General features: G+C 36.9%; 1 protein-coding gene across 1 annotated transcript in view; it reads right to left on the bottom strand.

Moving 5' to 3' along the window:
• Positions 1-12,046: 12,046 nt before the first annotated feature.
• The window catches only part of LOC308553630 (disintegrin and metalloproteinase domain-containing protein 32-like), a gene marked incomplete at both ends in the record, with an annotated part of 127,527 nt that continues 124,159 nt past the window's right edge, over positions 12,047-15,414 (bottom strand). The window contains 2 exons of the mRNA XM_081129653.1: positions 12,047-12,210; positions 13,354-13,451. Coding sequence (XP_080985779.1) covers positions 12,047-12,210; positions 13,354-13,451 — 262 coding nt within the window. The remainder of the gene's footprint in view (positions 12,211-13,353; positions 13,452-15,414) is intronic.

Raw genomic sequence — 15,414 nt, 5'->3', positions numbered from 1 at the left:
AATGAATAATCCCAAGTGATTACTAAATTAGGGTATGCAAATAAACAACATTCTCATTTACACATATTCTATGTCTGTAAAGAATATAAATGTCAAATCCCCAGCTGGGAGATGAGCAAGGAAACACGTTTGTTTTTCCCCTTGTCACTGCCCAGCAAAGAATATGCGCTTCATCTTGAAGCCTGATTCTGGCCTTTTGGTTCCAACCTAATGTTTTATCCACTGATGAACAAATTAGTACTGCTCATGATTTCAAACCCTCCCAGACTTCTGGACAATCCAGCAGACTGGGTGACAGGGTCATGCCCCCTCCTAACCCACACAGAGATATGGTGAGAAAAAGGACAGAAAATGCCAACCAAAATTTAAAAGAGAAAGGGACATTTCTAAGATAGTTTGAAAAAAGCAGAGGGAATTGAAAGCCCAAAAGGTATCTAGGAACTGAAGCTGAATGACTCCAGAGTTCCACCAATCAGTTGTACACATCAGCTCATAAGGAGCAGAGACCTCCTAGAAAGCTGCAACTCACCTTCTCTAAACCTGGAAGCCATGAAAGGCCATACCGTCCATGAAACAGGGATGGTAAAAGCTGCCACCATTAGGCTTTAGGATGCGGCAAGGAAATTTCTTTAGAAGTGTAGATGGAAAAGGATCGCCTGGAGACACAAGAACCCAAGTGCTTAAAAAGGTTTAAGGATATGTATGGATAACAAACATGTCACCCAGATCTCAGAGGGAAGGTGGGAGGGAGGGCAGAAAGAGATTAATCAAAAAACTTGTATGCCTATATACATAGCCCATGAACATGGACAATAGACAGGGGAAGGGCTGGGGTGCAGTGGGAGCTGGGTGGAGGGGGGAAAGGGGGAAAATGGGGGACATCTGTAATACTCTCAACAATAAAATAGAATTTATATATATATAAATTTCATGTATAAAATCACACAGAGAAACAGGGTCCTCAAGTCTTTAACACATCTAGGTTCAAGATACCAATTCATGCTTCCTTTGAATTCTGTGTCTCCAGGTCTAACAAGTGCTGTAAAAAATTATGACTTAGGATAAAACATGAAATAATCTCCACAAGGAGGATTCTACAAAGAGGGATATGCAGAATTCTCATGAGACAATCATGGTTGCATGAGATAGCACTACAGCCATGTAGAAAGCCACTTAGAGGTAATGTCCACAGCCAGAGCAAACTAAAGAAGTCATACACCAAGAATTACAGGTAACAGAAAAACTAAAACAAAAGAATGTTTAGGATTTCCACAGAGATCAATAAAGGAACAAAATCCATTAAACAAGAAATGACAAAACTTGGGGGAGGGGGAATGGCTGATTTTTAAATTGTTTAGGGAACAATTTAAAAGATAAATTGTTTGGGGAAATCACCCAGAATACTTGGTAAAGAGAAATACAGGGTGGGGCAAATGTAAGTTTATGGTTGTTCATATGGAAAATAATAAAATAATAATAATACAATGATAAACTCTCGGTTTCACAAACTTACAACTGTAAATCTAATACAGTGGTGGGCGAAAATAGGTTTATAGTTGTGAGTACCCAAAGCACAGTTTACTCTTGTATCATGATTTGTTATTTAATTATTGCATTATTTGTTTTGTAATAAGACAAATGTATTGTCTTTTTCTTATTTCATATGCTTACTTTTGATTTATCTTTTAGGTAATGATGGCTGGTAATTTAACCTACTTTGCCCACCCCTGTGTATAAAAGATCAGCTCAGAAATATGGAAAAAATCAGACGTAGAAGACCCAGAATGAGGAGACTCAGTTTTGGAAGGAAAATAGTCTACAACTTTTCCAAATTGAAGAAAGGTGTAAGTCTTCACACTGAAAGAAAGAGTCCAGTTTATTTTTTAAAAATCTCCACCAGAATATATTATAATGAAACAAGATCTCTATGGGGGGAGCAGGGGGACTTTCCAGGCTGTGTTAGGCCAAATTCTAAAGATGGCCCCCTAAGATTCCCATTTCCTGGGTATTTAAACATTCTTCTAAGCACGGCTCTGAAGAGTCTGAAAATGTAATTAAAGCTCCAAATCAGTTGATCTTCAAATTCAGAGACTGTTTTGGTGGGCATGACCCAATCAAGTGAACTCTTTAAAGGGAGAGTTTTCTCCTGCTGGTGGGAGAAGAGGAGGCAAGAGAGAGTCAAATCCTGAGGAAGGCTTGACATGCCCTTGTTTCTGTGAAGATGAAGGGAGATACCTGAGAAGCCATGTGGATGGTCTCTAGGAGCAGGAGGAGTCCCTAGCAGACAGACAGCAAGGAAATAGGTACTTCACACCTACTACTGCAAGAAATTGGGTTCTGCTTACAAGCTGAATGAGCTAAAAGCCCAGCCTGGCCTTCAGGTCAGTTTGTGACAACCCAGACAAATTCACCAGATTCTCACTGACAGAACTTCAGCAAAATAAATAAATGTTGTTTGAAGTCACTAAGTGTGTGGGAATTTGTTACGTAGCCATAAAAATGCAAAGGCTACTATAGATAAAAGTCGTATTAACAATAAAGGGATAAATTAATCAACACAGTAACAAGATTTATCATCATCAGTAAATGCCAGGCTACACTCACATACCATCAAAGAGCTGAGGCAAAATAACTCTCAACCTAGAAGTCCGTAATACATGAATTCACATTCAAGAGTGAAAATAAAACAGAGACAATTGCAGGCAAATAAGATAAAGAACTACATTTAATTTAAAAATTGAATAGTAATATATAATTTAATAACCAAAAAATGCAACTAAAGGAATAAAATTAGAACATATAATGACCAAATTAATAGATGAGAAGAAAAAACAATAACAGCACAATTGATATAATAAATATAAGTAAGTAGAAAAAGTATTGATAAGTATAGTCAATAGAGAAAAATAAAATGGTAGACTTCAATCTAAATATATCAGCAGACATATTATCAGTATATAAATATATTAAATTCAACTACTAAAAAACTCTTGAGATTACTGATTTTTAATCCCATTGGCAAGATGTTTTTAAGAGACCAAGTTATGAAAAAGTTATAGCAGGTAAATCTAACAAACAGAATGTTGGTGCAGCAGTTATAAAAGAGAGTACTGAATTTATGGTTAAGAAACAATGCTATTTTAATAATAAAAAAGAGCACAGTTAGTCAATGAAATTAGTTTTCCCTAACCCATAATTATTATAGAAATTTATACATGAGCCCTGCCACACTCTATCAAATATCATGCATTTGCTTGTTTGTTTACCCAAGCAGTACATGAATATACCAGTCATTCATCACTGAACAGGGACACATTCTGGGAAATGCATCCTTAGGTGATTTAGTCATTGTGTGAACATCATAGAGTACCCATGCATAAACCTAGACGGTTTATAGCCTGCTGCATGCCTAGGCTGGATGGTATAGCCTATGGCTCTTAGGCTACAAACATCTACAGCATGTTACTGGACTGACTACGGTAGTCAACTGTAACACAATGGAAGGATCTGTGTATCTAAACATGTTGAAAAGTAGAAAAAGTACAGTAAAAACGTGGCATAAAAGATAAAAATTGGTACACCTATGTAGGGCACTTATCATAAATGGAGCTTGCATGAGTGGAAATTGCTCTGAGTGAGTCAATGAGTGAGTGGTGAGGGAATGTGAAGGCCTAGGACATTAGTGTGCACAACTGTAGACTTTATAAACACTGTCCCACAAGCCCTCCCCCGGGTTCCTTCTGACAGTGTCAGAAATAGAACATCTACGCTGTCAGTGTGGCTCCAGGTTCCATGAACAGGGATGTGGGCTGAATTGGTTGGAAATATCGAAGAGAAACTCAATGCATAAGGCGGATATCACCATAATAGTGACTGTCAGGAGGGCATGAAAGGTGGTGGCCCGAGGATCAGTAGGAGTAAGAAATCACGATGAAGAGACAAAAGAACGTAGAGGACTGTTTTCGCAATGTGCCTTAGGCTACTGCACGTTAGAGCGGTGGTCAGATTAAGGAACACTGTGGTAGTCATAAAAAATCAAATATGTTTAACGTGGAGAGGGTGTAGAACTGAGAACTCAATAGTTTGACTTTGGAAATTTGTTTTTGGTTCCATTGACCCTATCTGTCACAAAGAGCTCTCTCTGGCATTGAATTTCTGAAAGAAATACAACTCATCTATGCTTTACATCATTACAACTTGAAAACATTTCCAAAGTACAGGGACAGGCTGGCTCCACACTAACCACAGAAAGCTTTCACTAAAGTGGCAGAAGCACCGAATACTTGTTAAGGTAGCTCCTGTGGACCTGTGTCCTTGTACAGGCTCTTGGGTCCTCAACAAAGAATTTACAGCAATGTGCTCTGAAGACCCTCAAGCTAGATCTGGGAGGGCCGTACCACCCTCTCACTGTGTTGCCCTGAGGGAACAAGCCCTCTGTGCTGAAAACAGGTCACTGGCTGACAGACTGAAAGGCAATTTGTACACTCAAAATTGACTGAGAGAGAATCCACTGGCAAGACCCACAGGCTTTGCTCCCATGAGGAAAAAAAATTTCCTTTCATTTCTTCCAGGAAATTTAGCTCCATTATATTCTTAAGGGACCACCATTACATATGCAGTCCATTGTTAACCAAAATGTCGTTATGCAGCACATAACTGTAATCCAAGTGGTGGGCACTATACAGGCATATCTTATATATCTTACATGGCGTCATTTTACTATACCTCACAGATTTTGCTTTTTTGTTACATATTGAAGTTTTGTGGCAACCCCACGTGGAGCAAGCCTATCAATGCCATTATTCCAACAGCATTTCCTCACTTCCTGTCTCTGTGTCACCTTTTGTTAATTCTTCCAATATTTCCAACTTTTTCACTGTTATATGTAGTATGGTGATCTGTGATCAGTGATCTCTAATGTTACTATTGTAATTGTTTTTTACACCATAAAGGTTGGCCACACAAGATGGCAAACTTGCACTGCCTGGTTTGGCTCAGTTGGCTGGCCATCGTCCAGTGCACACAGAGGTTGCTGGCTCAGTTCCCATTAGGGGATGTGCACGAGGCAGCCAATTGATCTTGCACTCTCACAATGATATTTCTCTTTTCTCCCTTCCTCTCTCTCTACAAAATCAAAAAGCTGTTCTTTTTTTGTTTTTTAAATATATCTTTATTGATTTCAGAGAGAGGAAAGGAGAGGGAGAGAGAGAGATAGAAACACATATTGATGAGTCACTGATCGAGCCCGCAACCCAGGCATGTGTCCCGACTGGGAATTGAACCACGATCTCCTGAATCCTAGGTTGATGCTCAATTGCTGAGCCATGCCCGACTGGGCAAACTATTCTTAAAAAAAAAAAAAGATGGTAAACTTAATTGATAAATGTTGTCTGTGTCCTGACTGCTCCGTTGTCCAGCTGGTTCACTGTCTGCCGCCTTCTTCACAGCTCTCCCTATTCCCTGAGACACAATAATATTGAAATTAGGCCAGTTTCTAACCCTACAATGTGTTCAAGTGAAAGAGTTTCACATCTCTCAATGTAAATCCAAAGACAGAAATTATAAAGCTTAATAAATAGAGCATGTTAAAAGCCAAGGTAGGCCAAAAGCTAGGCCTCCTGTTTCAAAGTTTAGCCAACTTGCAAACGAAAAGAAAAAGGTTTTCAAAAAATTAAAAGTACTTCTTCAATAAATCCATGAATAGTAAGAAAGCAAACAGCCATATTGCTGAAAGGAAGAAAGTTTGAGTGGTCTGGACAGAAGATCTTACGAGCCACAACATTCCCTTAAACCCTAGCCTAATCCAGAGCAAGACCCTAACTCTCTTCAATTTTATAAAGGTAGAGATAGGTGAGGAAACTATAGAAGAAAAGTTTGAAGCTAATAGAGGTAGGTTTGTGAGGTTTAAAGAGTGAAGCCATGCCTATAACATAAAAATGCCAGGTGATGCAGCAAGTGCTGATGTAGAAGCTGCAGCAAGTTGTCCAGGAGATCTAGCTAAGATAATTCATGAAGGGGGCTACACTAAACAATATATTTTCAGTGTAGATGAAACAGCCTTATATTAAAAGAAGATGCCATCTAGGACTTGAATGGCTAGAGAGAAGTCATTGCCTAGTTTCAAAGCTCTAAAAACAGGCTTACTCTCTTGTTAGGGGCTAATGCAGCTGGTGACTTAAGCTGAAGCCAATGCTCATTTTCCAGTGCAAAAAAAAAAAAAACCTAGGGCCTTTAAGAAATTTGCTAAATCTTCTAAGGTTTAACTGCTTAAATGTAACAATAAAGTTTAGATGACACCACATCTTTTTATAACATGGTTTAATAAATATTTTAAACCCAGTTTTGAGACAGCTCATAAAAAAAAAAAAAAAAGATGTCCTTCAAAATGTTACTGTTCTTGACAATGCACCTGGTTACCCAAGAACTCTGATGAAGATGTACAACAAAATTAATGCTGGTTTTATGCCTGCTAAACCTACATTCATTCTGCAGCTCACAGATCAGAGTAAGTTCAACATTTATGTCTTATTCTTTAAGAAATACATTTGGTAAGGCTATAGCTTCCATAGACAGTGATTCCTCTGATGGATCTGTGCAAAGTAAATTGAAAACCTTCTGCAAAGGATTCACCATTCTAGATGCCATAAAGAACATTTGTGATTCATGGAAAGAAATTAAATATCAACATTGACAGGAATAAGTTGACCCCAACCCTTATGGATGACTGAGGGGTTTCAAGACTTCAGTGGAGGAAACAACTGCAGATGTGGTGGAAATAGTAAGAGAACTAGAATTAGAAGTAGAGCCTGAAGATGGGACTGAATTGCTACAATCTAATAAAACTTGAACAGATGAGAAGCTGCTTCTTACAGATGAACAAAGAGAGTGGTTTCTTGAGATAGAATTTACTTGTACTGAAGACATTGTAAAGATTGTAGAAATGGCAACAAAAGATTTAGATAACAACATAAATTTAATTGATAAAGCTGTGGCAGGGTTTGAAAGAACTGATTCCAATTTTGAAAGCTTTACTGTGGGTAAAATACTATCAAACAGCATCACATTACAGAGAAATCATTTCTGGGGGGAAAAAACAGTCAACTGATGAGGCAAACTTCACTGTTGTCTCATTTTAAGAAATTGTCACACTCACCCCAGCCTTCAGCAACCACCACCCTGAGCAGTCAGCAGCCATTAACGTGGAGGCAAGACACTCCCCACCAAAAAGATCACACTCACTGGAGGCTCAGATGATGGCTAGCAATTTTTAGCAAGAAAGTATTTAAAATGAAACTTTGTACACTGTTTTTTAATACATAGTCCTACAGCACACTTAATAGACTATAATATAATATAAACATAATTCTTTTACAAGCACTAGGAAACCAAAAATATAATGTAATTCATATTATTACAATATTCACTTTATTACAATGGTGGAAACCAAACCTGCAATATTTTCAAGGTACAGCTGCACATCCTTTTTTGTTACTATTTATACATACTATCTCTTATTAGAGTCAGCTAATTTATTCTTTATTTCTTCAAAGTAGACCTCTTCAAATGAGTAAAAGACTAATTTACTTGAAAGTAAACTTTTATATGTTAGTATCCTGCATTCAGGGCATTACTTCACCAATTGCAGGAGTTCAAGCAATACGTAGAAATTAATTGAGAATCATTAATTCATTCTTTTAATTTTCAACATGTATCTTAAGGAACTTTATAATTTAATTACCTGGTGGTATATGTGTGAATGCTGCCTTCTAATCTGGATATTAAAATAACAGAAATTAATGTCTCAAGATAGTCCTTGGAAAGTTTGCCTACTGCATGAATGAAAGGCTATTTTATAAGCAGTATTATCTCTTTTACAAAACTGGTTATCAATAAAGAAAATAAATGTCCAAGGTCACTGAAAAAAGATGCCAATAAATAACCTTATTTGCCCACATCCCTCATCCAGAAAGAGTGCAAATGTCAAACCCCAGTGAGGAGAGTATGAGCAAGGCACAGATTAGCCTGCTCTTTTGCTTGTCACTCCTAAACACAAAATGTAGGTTTGCCTCTGAACGCCTGATTCTTACTTTCATACCTCAACTTTTAACTTTTTATTCATTCATAAGAAATGCTACATTTTGTAAATTAAAACCCCTATTGACTTCTAGACAATCCTGCAGGGTAGTCAGGAAAGATCTTCCCATTTCCATTTCTCATTAGAGGAGTGGTGGAAAAAACTAACACAAAACTTTAATACATAGCTGAGATTAATAACAATAAAGAAAATAATGTCCAAGGTCACTGAAAAACAAAAACAAAACAAGAGTTCAAAGGATAAGCAGAAGCTAAAACGGAATGACTGCAGGGATATCTAAGCCAGTGATACACCTTTGGGTCTAGAGATTTAATAGCCCCCTTCCTTAGAAAGATGTCAGGTCTGAGACCTTTGAATGTAGGCAAACTAAGTGAGCTCCTTAATTAAACCCGGGAGCCAGGGAGGACTGTACCACGCATGAAATAGGGATAATGAGCAGTCTGACCAAAGAATTATACACTTGAAACCTATATAATATGCATATAATGCATAACCCATGGACACAGACAACAGTGCAGTGAAGGCCTGGGGAGGGGGCGGGAGCAGGGTGGTGGTGGTCAATGGGGGGATAAAAGGGGGTATCTGTAATACTTCCAACAATAAAGATAAATTAAAAAATAAAAATAAAATAAGCCTATGTAATCTTATAAACTAATGTCACCCCAATAAATTTAATTTTCTTAAACATGCCCATACAAGAGGAGAAATAAAAAGTTTGTCTCAAGATAAACAAAAACAAAAACAAATTAAAAAACACCTCTGACCAGGGGCCTTTGGAACACAGCAAAAGAAAAATAAAACTGAGGATATATAGATGAGAAAAATGCATCAATGAGATAAGTAGGAATCACAAGTCTTTAAAAAGTACACTGTCAAGGATACCAGTTAATAAACTACAAATTCCTGAACACCATGCACAGCAATTGTTTTAAATATTTTTGTTATAAAAGAAGCAAAAATAGAACATCCCAGATGTATGTGTCTTCAACAAGGGCATGCAGAGTTCTCACGGGAAAACTCTCACAGACACTGAGGATAAAAGAGTCTGTGATTACAAACCACTAACCATGGGCATCAGCAGTCACAGCAAATCAACAAAGTCACACACCAAGAAATACAACACAAATTATTTTTAAAACTTTAATATAAGAATATTTAGGATATCCATAAAGATCTTTGCAAGAATAGATTCCATAGGACTAACTCAGGATAAAGATGGAAGAAGAGTTGGTGAAATGAAAGAGTGACCTGAGGAAATAAAGTAGAGTGTGAGACATGCAGTTATAACCACAAAGACATATTTCCAATTCTGGCCAAGGTGAAGTAACAGACTGGATTTACCCTCCCCCAAGCCTGAAACAACTGAAAGTCCTGACAAAATACATGCAACAGCAGTTTTTAGACATTTAATAAGTCAGTGCAGGATCGTGACCTCTGACAGAAGGGAACAAAAGGATGGGACCTGTACTTGACCCTTCCTATTGCCTGGTGAGTTTCCAGGCTGCAGCACAGCAAGGAAGACCCAGGCAGAGCCAGACGTTTCCCTGAGCTGAGGTGATAGAACAGGGGGTCTAGGAAGGGAAAGGCAGCTAGAATTCACAGGACAAAATAGCAGAAAGGGAAAGAGTTGCACACTGAGAGCTCCTAACATGGTGGAGGGTCCCCCTTGAGTCTTAAGCAGAAAAATGGCAATTGAGTGCAAGTGAGGAAACCACCTGAGCCAGAGGGAAAAATTTTTGAAATGAAGGAAAGAAGCAATCCATTGTGCTCACACAGGGACAGGAATAATTTGTTTCCCTCACCTCAGGAGAAAATCTCATAAGTCATGGTGAGTTGGACAGTTACTCAAAAGGGTATTGCCTCAGTAGTGGTGACAATTCTAATCCTGCTTAATGAAGCTTAAAAGGCTACGGTATTAGAACAACTGGATATTCCTATGCAAAAGAAAAACCCACTGTATCCATACCTCTTTAATTATATAAACACAATTCAAATTGAACATAGGCCTAAATGCAAAACCTAAAGCTATAAAATTTTGCGAGAAAAAATAGGAGAAAATCTTCATGAATTCTGGTTATGCAAATATTTCCCAAGTACACCACCAAAATCATGATCTATAAAAGAAGAAAGTGATACAGTGGATTTCAAAAGATTTAAAATTTTTGCTATTTGAAAGAATGAAAAGACAAGTCTCAGAGTAGGAGAATGTATTTGCACATCATATATATGATAAAGCGCTTCTTTCCAGAATATATAAAAATACTCAAGTGTAATAATAGGGAAACAGCTCATTTACAAATGTTAGTGAATGACTCACTAACGAGACAATCCAATTAATAAATGGGGCCTTTCAGCTTGAACTACCAGCTTCCAGTAATTTCCAACACAAAGGAGAAAAAAGAGACACCTGCTATACATTCTTTACGCCTTTTAGGAAACAGAGTTGTTCCTTTGGCCACGTACACGCGAGTTTACAAGAAAGGTGATACTGTAGACATCAAGGGAATGGGCACTGTTCAAAAAGGAATGCCCCACAAATGTTACCATGGCAAAACTGGAACTGTCTACAATGTCACCCAGCATGCTGTTGGCATTTGGTAAACAAACAGGTTAAGGCCCAGTCTCTCCCAATACGTAATAAAATTGGAAAATAATTTTTACAACAAAAATAAATCAAATAGACACTAAAAAACACAGGTTAGTCATGATTTAAACAAGAAACCATACTGGAAGTTTCTAATTTTTTGAACTAAATGTCAATTATAAAATGATATACAAAGGGCCCTGGCTGATGTGGCTTAGTTGGTTGGAGCATCTTCTCCTACACCAAAAGGTTGAGGGTTTGATCCCCATTTGTAGTGCGGGAGAAAACTGGTAGATGTTTCCCTCTCTCTCTCTCTCTCAAGTTAATCTAAAATATGATATACAAAGGAGAAAGTTTTAGTTATGAAAGCATATGTTAGAAAATAAGAAAGACTGAAAATTAATAAACAAAGCATTAGACTCAAGAAAGTTAGAATTAAAACTGCAAAGGGAAGTAGAGCAGATAAGAGGAAAAGAGTGTAACTTATGGATAATAAAAACAAAGAAAATATAGAGATCTCAACGAAACCAAAACTTGCACTTTTCAAATCACCAATAAAATATAAAAACCACTGAGGAGACTCCTCATGAAAAAGGGAAAAAAGGAAAACCACATAGAATTAGAAGAGAAAATGTATTTATAAAAAAGTATAGGTATTTAAAATAATATATGACTGTAGATATGGTACATGGATACAGCCACATCTAGTAAAAATCAACATACATCAGCTTTCAGTGTAAAGACGGTTCTCTGCAGGTAGGAAATTAATACTAGAAGGGGATTGCAGCTGTAGATGCAATGGTCATTGCATAAGAGAAATAGGCAAAAAATTAACATTTGTTTTCTAATGGTGGACAACTGGGTGTTTGTCACCTTGTTCTCTGTCTTTGTGCTTAAATTATTTAAAAAATAAAAATATACTGCAGCCTAAATTATAAATTCACCTTCTGAAGACTTTACCTAGAGAATCATTTTAAAGCTATTCCTTACATGAGGAAGCAATGCAAATTGAAATATTTCATGTGTGATAAGGCCCAAAAACCTGCATTTTAACAAATACTCTGGTGTTTCTCCTGTAAGGTGACAAAGATCACCGAGAACCACTAGGGTATTTGAAAGAAATAGATGCAGATACATTACAGTGTTTCCTCTCAATTACCAAGGCAATGACTTTGGATAGTTATTTAAACTACACTCCCAAATTTCTGTATCTCTAAAATTCAACTATTCAAAATTATCATACACATCTAAATGACATACTGATGTAGTACTAAGAATCTTTATAAAATGTATTGTTGCTGCTCAAGATAATGCCTTACATATGTATCGATTCAAGTGGTACTAAAGTTTAACTTCAGAACACAAACTTACTTGCTACTTAGGGATTCCTTGTCCTTGGTGAACCATGTTTTCAAACGATTCCATGAAATAGCTATTAAAGTTGTGATGATGAGAACAGGTAAAGCAATGTAGAAACCTAGAAGCCACCGGTTCTTTTCAGATTTCCAAAAAGCTCTTTCCATCATTAAGCCTAAAAATAAAGAAACATGAAAAAATCAGAGTAAAACAGTTAAGCTATCTAGTTTTACTTTTAAGTTGCACCAAACTAATTATGATGTTCTTTTTGTTATGATTCAAGTAACATGGAAAAATAATAGAATCATAATACTTTGGACTATCTCTACTACCTCTCATTCTAAAAGAACAGAAACCAAGTTCCAGAAAGTTGCATCATATTCTATACTGTACAGCAGCTACAGCAAAATGGGGCCCGAAAACGTCAGTGATATACAATGTGGTACAATGGAATTGCAAGGCTATCCAATAAGTTTGCATTGTTACAAGTTGCATTATCACGGAATCAAACTATATTTGTGCATATCCTATTTTTCTTTATTAGATTGCTGACTTTTTTGACTTTGGGGGTGTGTTTTTCTATATGGAGTCACCGCAGCGCTACTAAAATGGCACCGGCATAAAAGCCAGGAGATTGATTCCTAATCCTCACTCTGCAACTAGTTAGCGCCCGGAATGGTCCCTAAACAGATTCTTTCAGCTCCACAAGGAGAGGGACTTCTTTAGCTTACTCTACATCCCTCGTGCCATACGACCAGCACCTAGCATATATGAGGAGTTCAATAAATATTTGCCAAATCAATGAATGAATAACAGAAACTAAAGTCACGGTAAAAAAAAAATAAAAAAAAAATACTACACTGTGTTAGCATCCCTCTGATGTCTCTATAACAGCAATTTGTGAATGTTTCTCATTTAAACTGTAAACTTCTTCAGAGTAAAACTTATCTTCAATTTCCTTTATTTCTTCTATAATGAACACAAAGTGACACAGAGTAATTGTTTATAGCTGAGATGACAGAATCACTTAGGAAGGGGGAAATGTTGAACAGTAGCCTTAAGGGAGGAAAGTCAATGATATCAGCAGATAAAAGCATTAAAAGATACTCTCAGCTGCAATCATGATATCTGAAAGTTAATATTAGAAAAAAAGAGCAAGATTAAGAAGGCATATTTGGTTTCCGTTGGTTGAAAGAAGCCTACTTACCTTTCAATTACAAACAGTGGTTTCTTCCTAAGTGGCAAAAATCTAGCTTTGTTTTGGGCAAGATTAGCTATTTGAGAATTTTATTAACTAGATATGTAAAGAGATAGATACTTGCCAGGTGTTGTTCTGTGAGCTTCCCTGGAACTCCGACTGCAATCTGGACCACTCCAGCCAGGATCACAATGGCATACCGACAAAGATGAGCATACCTAGGATCATTTTTAAAAATTTAAATGATCATGTAAAAATATTTTCTCACAAACAGTAAAATTATCAGATGGATCATCCAGCTTACTTTTGTATTTTTATCTAGTGTAATTTTGTTTATTTAGAGAAATAAGCCTATAAATCAAATGCCTGATTTCTTTGCCTAAAAAGCATGCACATACAGAGAGACACACATACACACGACAGCTAAATAAAGCCATGAATTAAGGCTCACAATATTTGCATTAAGAAAATTTAACACCTTTAAATGTTCGACTGAAATTTTACTGTGCAATTTCAAAAACACATACTTAAGTTCCATTGAAAATGAGACGCTTCCAGTGGTGCGCAGGAGGCCAGGTGGTACCAGTTCCCAGAGCTGATTATACACATCTCTTCTATCTCCAAGATCAGTGTCCTCCTGCGGTAACCTGAAGTATTTGCTCTTACAAAAGAGGACTTTAGCCTCCCCCAGGAGTGGTCGTTAAACACTGATAAGCATAACACTGCCTTGACCATTATCAAGTTTTATTTTGTTTGCTTTTGTTTGATTTTTAAGCAAAGGATTTTTGTATTACAAGCGGGCATCATATACTTAGATATAGAATAACATTAGGAAATGATGGTTTCTGTTATTAATCATTACTAAATAATAGCAAACACCTTCATGAGGTCTACTGTGTGAGTCTCTATTCTGACACTACGGATTTACTCATTAAATCCTCACAACAGCCCTGAGGTTAGAACTATTATTATTCCTACTTTACAGATGAAGAAACTGAGGCATAGATATTTAACTTGCAAAAGCCACAAGCTGCCCTAACCGGTTTGGCTCAGTGCTTACAACCTTGGTCTGTGGACTGAAGGGTCTCAGGTTTGATTCCTGCCAAGGGCAAATACCTCAGTTGCAGGTTCAATCCCTGGCCCTGGTCAGGGCACATGTGGGAGGCAACCAATTGATGTGTCTCTCTGGCATCGATGTTTCTCTCTCTCTTTCTCTCTCTCTCCCTCCTTCCCTCCCTCCCTCTCTTCCACCTTCCCTTCCACTCTCTCTGAAAAGCAATGGAAAAAATACCCTCAGGTGAGGATTAAATAAAAAACAAAATAAAAAGCCACACAGTTAGTAAATGATTGAGCCAGGATTTAAACCCAAGCAGTCGGGTTTCAGAAGCCCTGCCCTTGACCACTGTGCTATGCTACTTCTCAAAATAATATAAAATATCGTTCAGTTTCTAAGATCTCAGTTTAAGAACATGAGTCTAATTTCTCTGTTCCAAGTCTTAAATGTATAGGGGGAAAATACTCTGTTCTAGGTATCCCCAGCTTCTATCATACAACCTCCATACTGTGTGTGTGTGTGTGTGTGTGTGTGTGTGTTTACTTTTACTCTGTAATACTCCACAGAAGTGATGTTGTCCTTCTAGAGGACACATATTGTTAGTTTGTCCTAATATTATATTGTTACTTTTGGATCACTTGGTTAAGGTGCTCTCTTTCAAGTTTTTCCACTGTAAGTTACTATAGGTCCATTGTAATTAATAACTAATTTGTGAAGAGATACTTGTACAATTATGTAAGTATCTGGGACTTCATAAAACTTTCACCCACTAATTTTAGCATCCATTGATAATTATTTAACTCCATTATTCCTTCTATATTGATTATACTATAAGAAAGAATTTTCCCTTATTTCCATTTTTTATTGTTATAACAATAACTGAATAGTATAGTAATAATATAATAATATAACATGATATGATATGTGATAAATATAATATGTATTAATATAATATGGTATATTTCAGATATGCTGAGATGATCTTTGACAAGGATACCAAGACAAGTCAATGGGGAATGGAAAGCCTGTCTCGTCAGCAAATGGTGCTGGGAAAACTGGATATCCAATGCCAAAGAATAAATTTCCCTTATCTCACACCATATACATCACTTAACTCAAACTGAATT

The sequence above is a fragment of the Miniopterus schreibersii genome (assembly GCF_964146895.1).
Source record: "Miniopterus schreibersii genome assembly, chromosome: 2".
Taxonomy (NCBI): domain Eukaryota; kingdom Metazoa; phylum Chordata; class Mammalia; order Chiroptera; family Miniopteridae; genus Miniopterus; species Miniopterus schreibersii.
The sequence above is the reverse complement of the archived record's forward strand: the minus strand, read 5'-3'. Positions and strand labels throughout refer to the sequence as shown.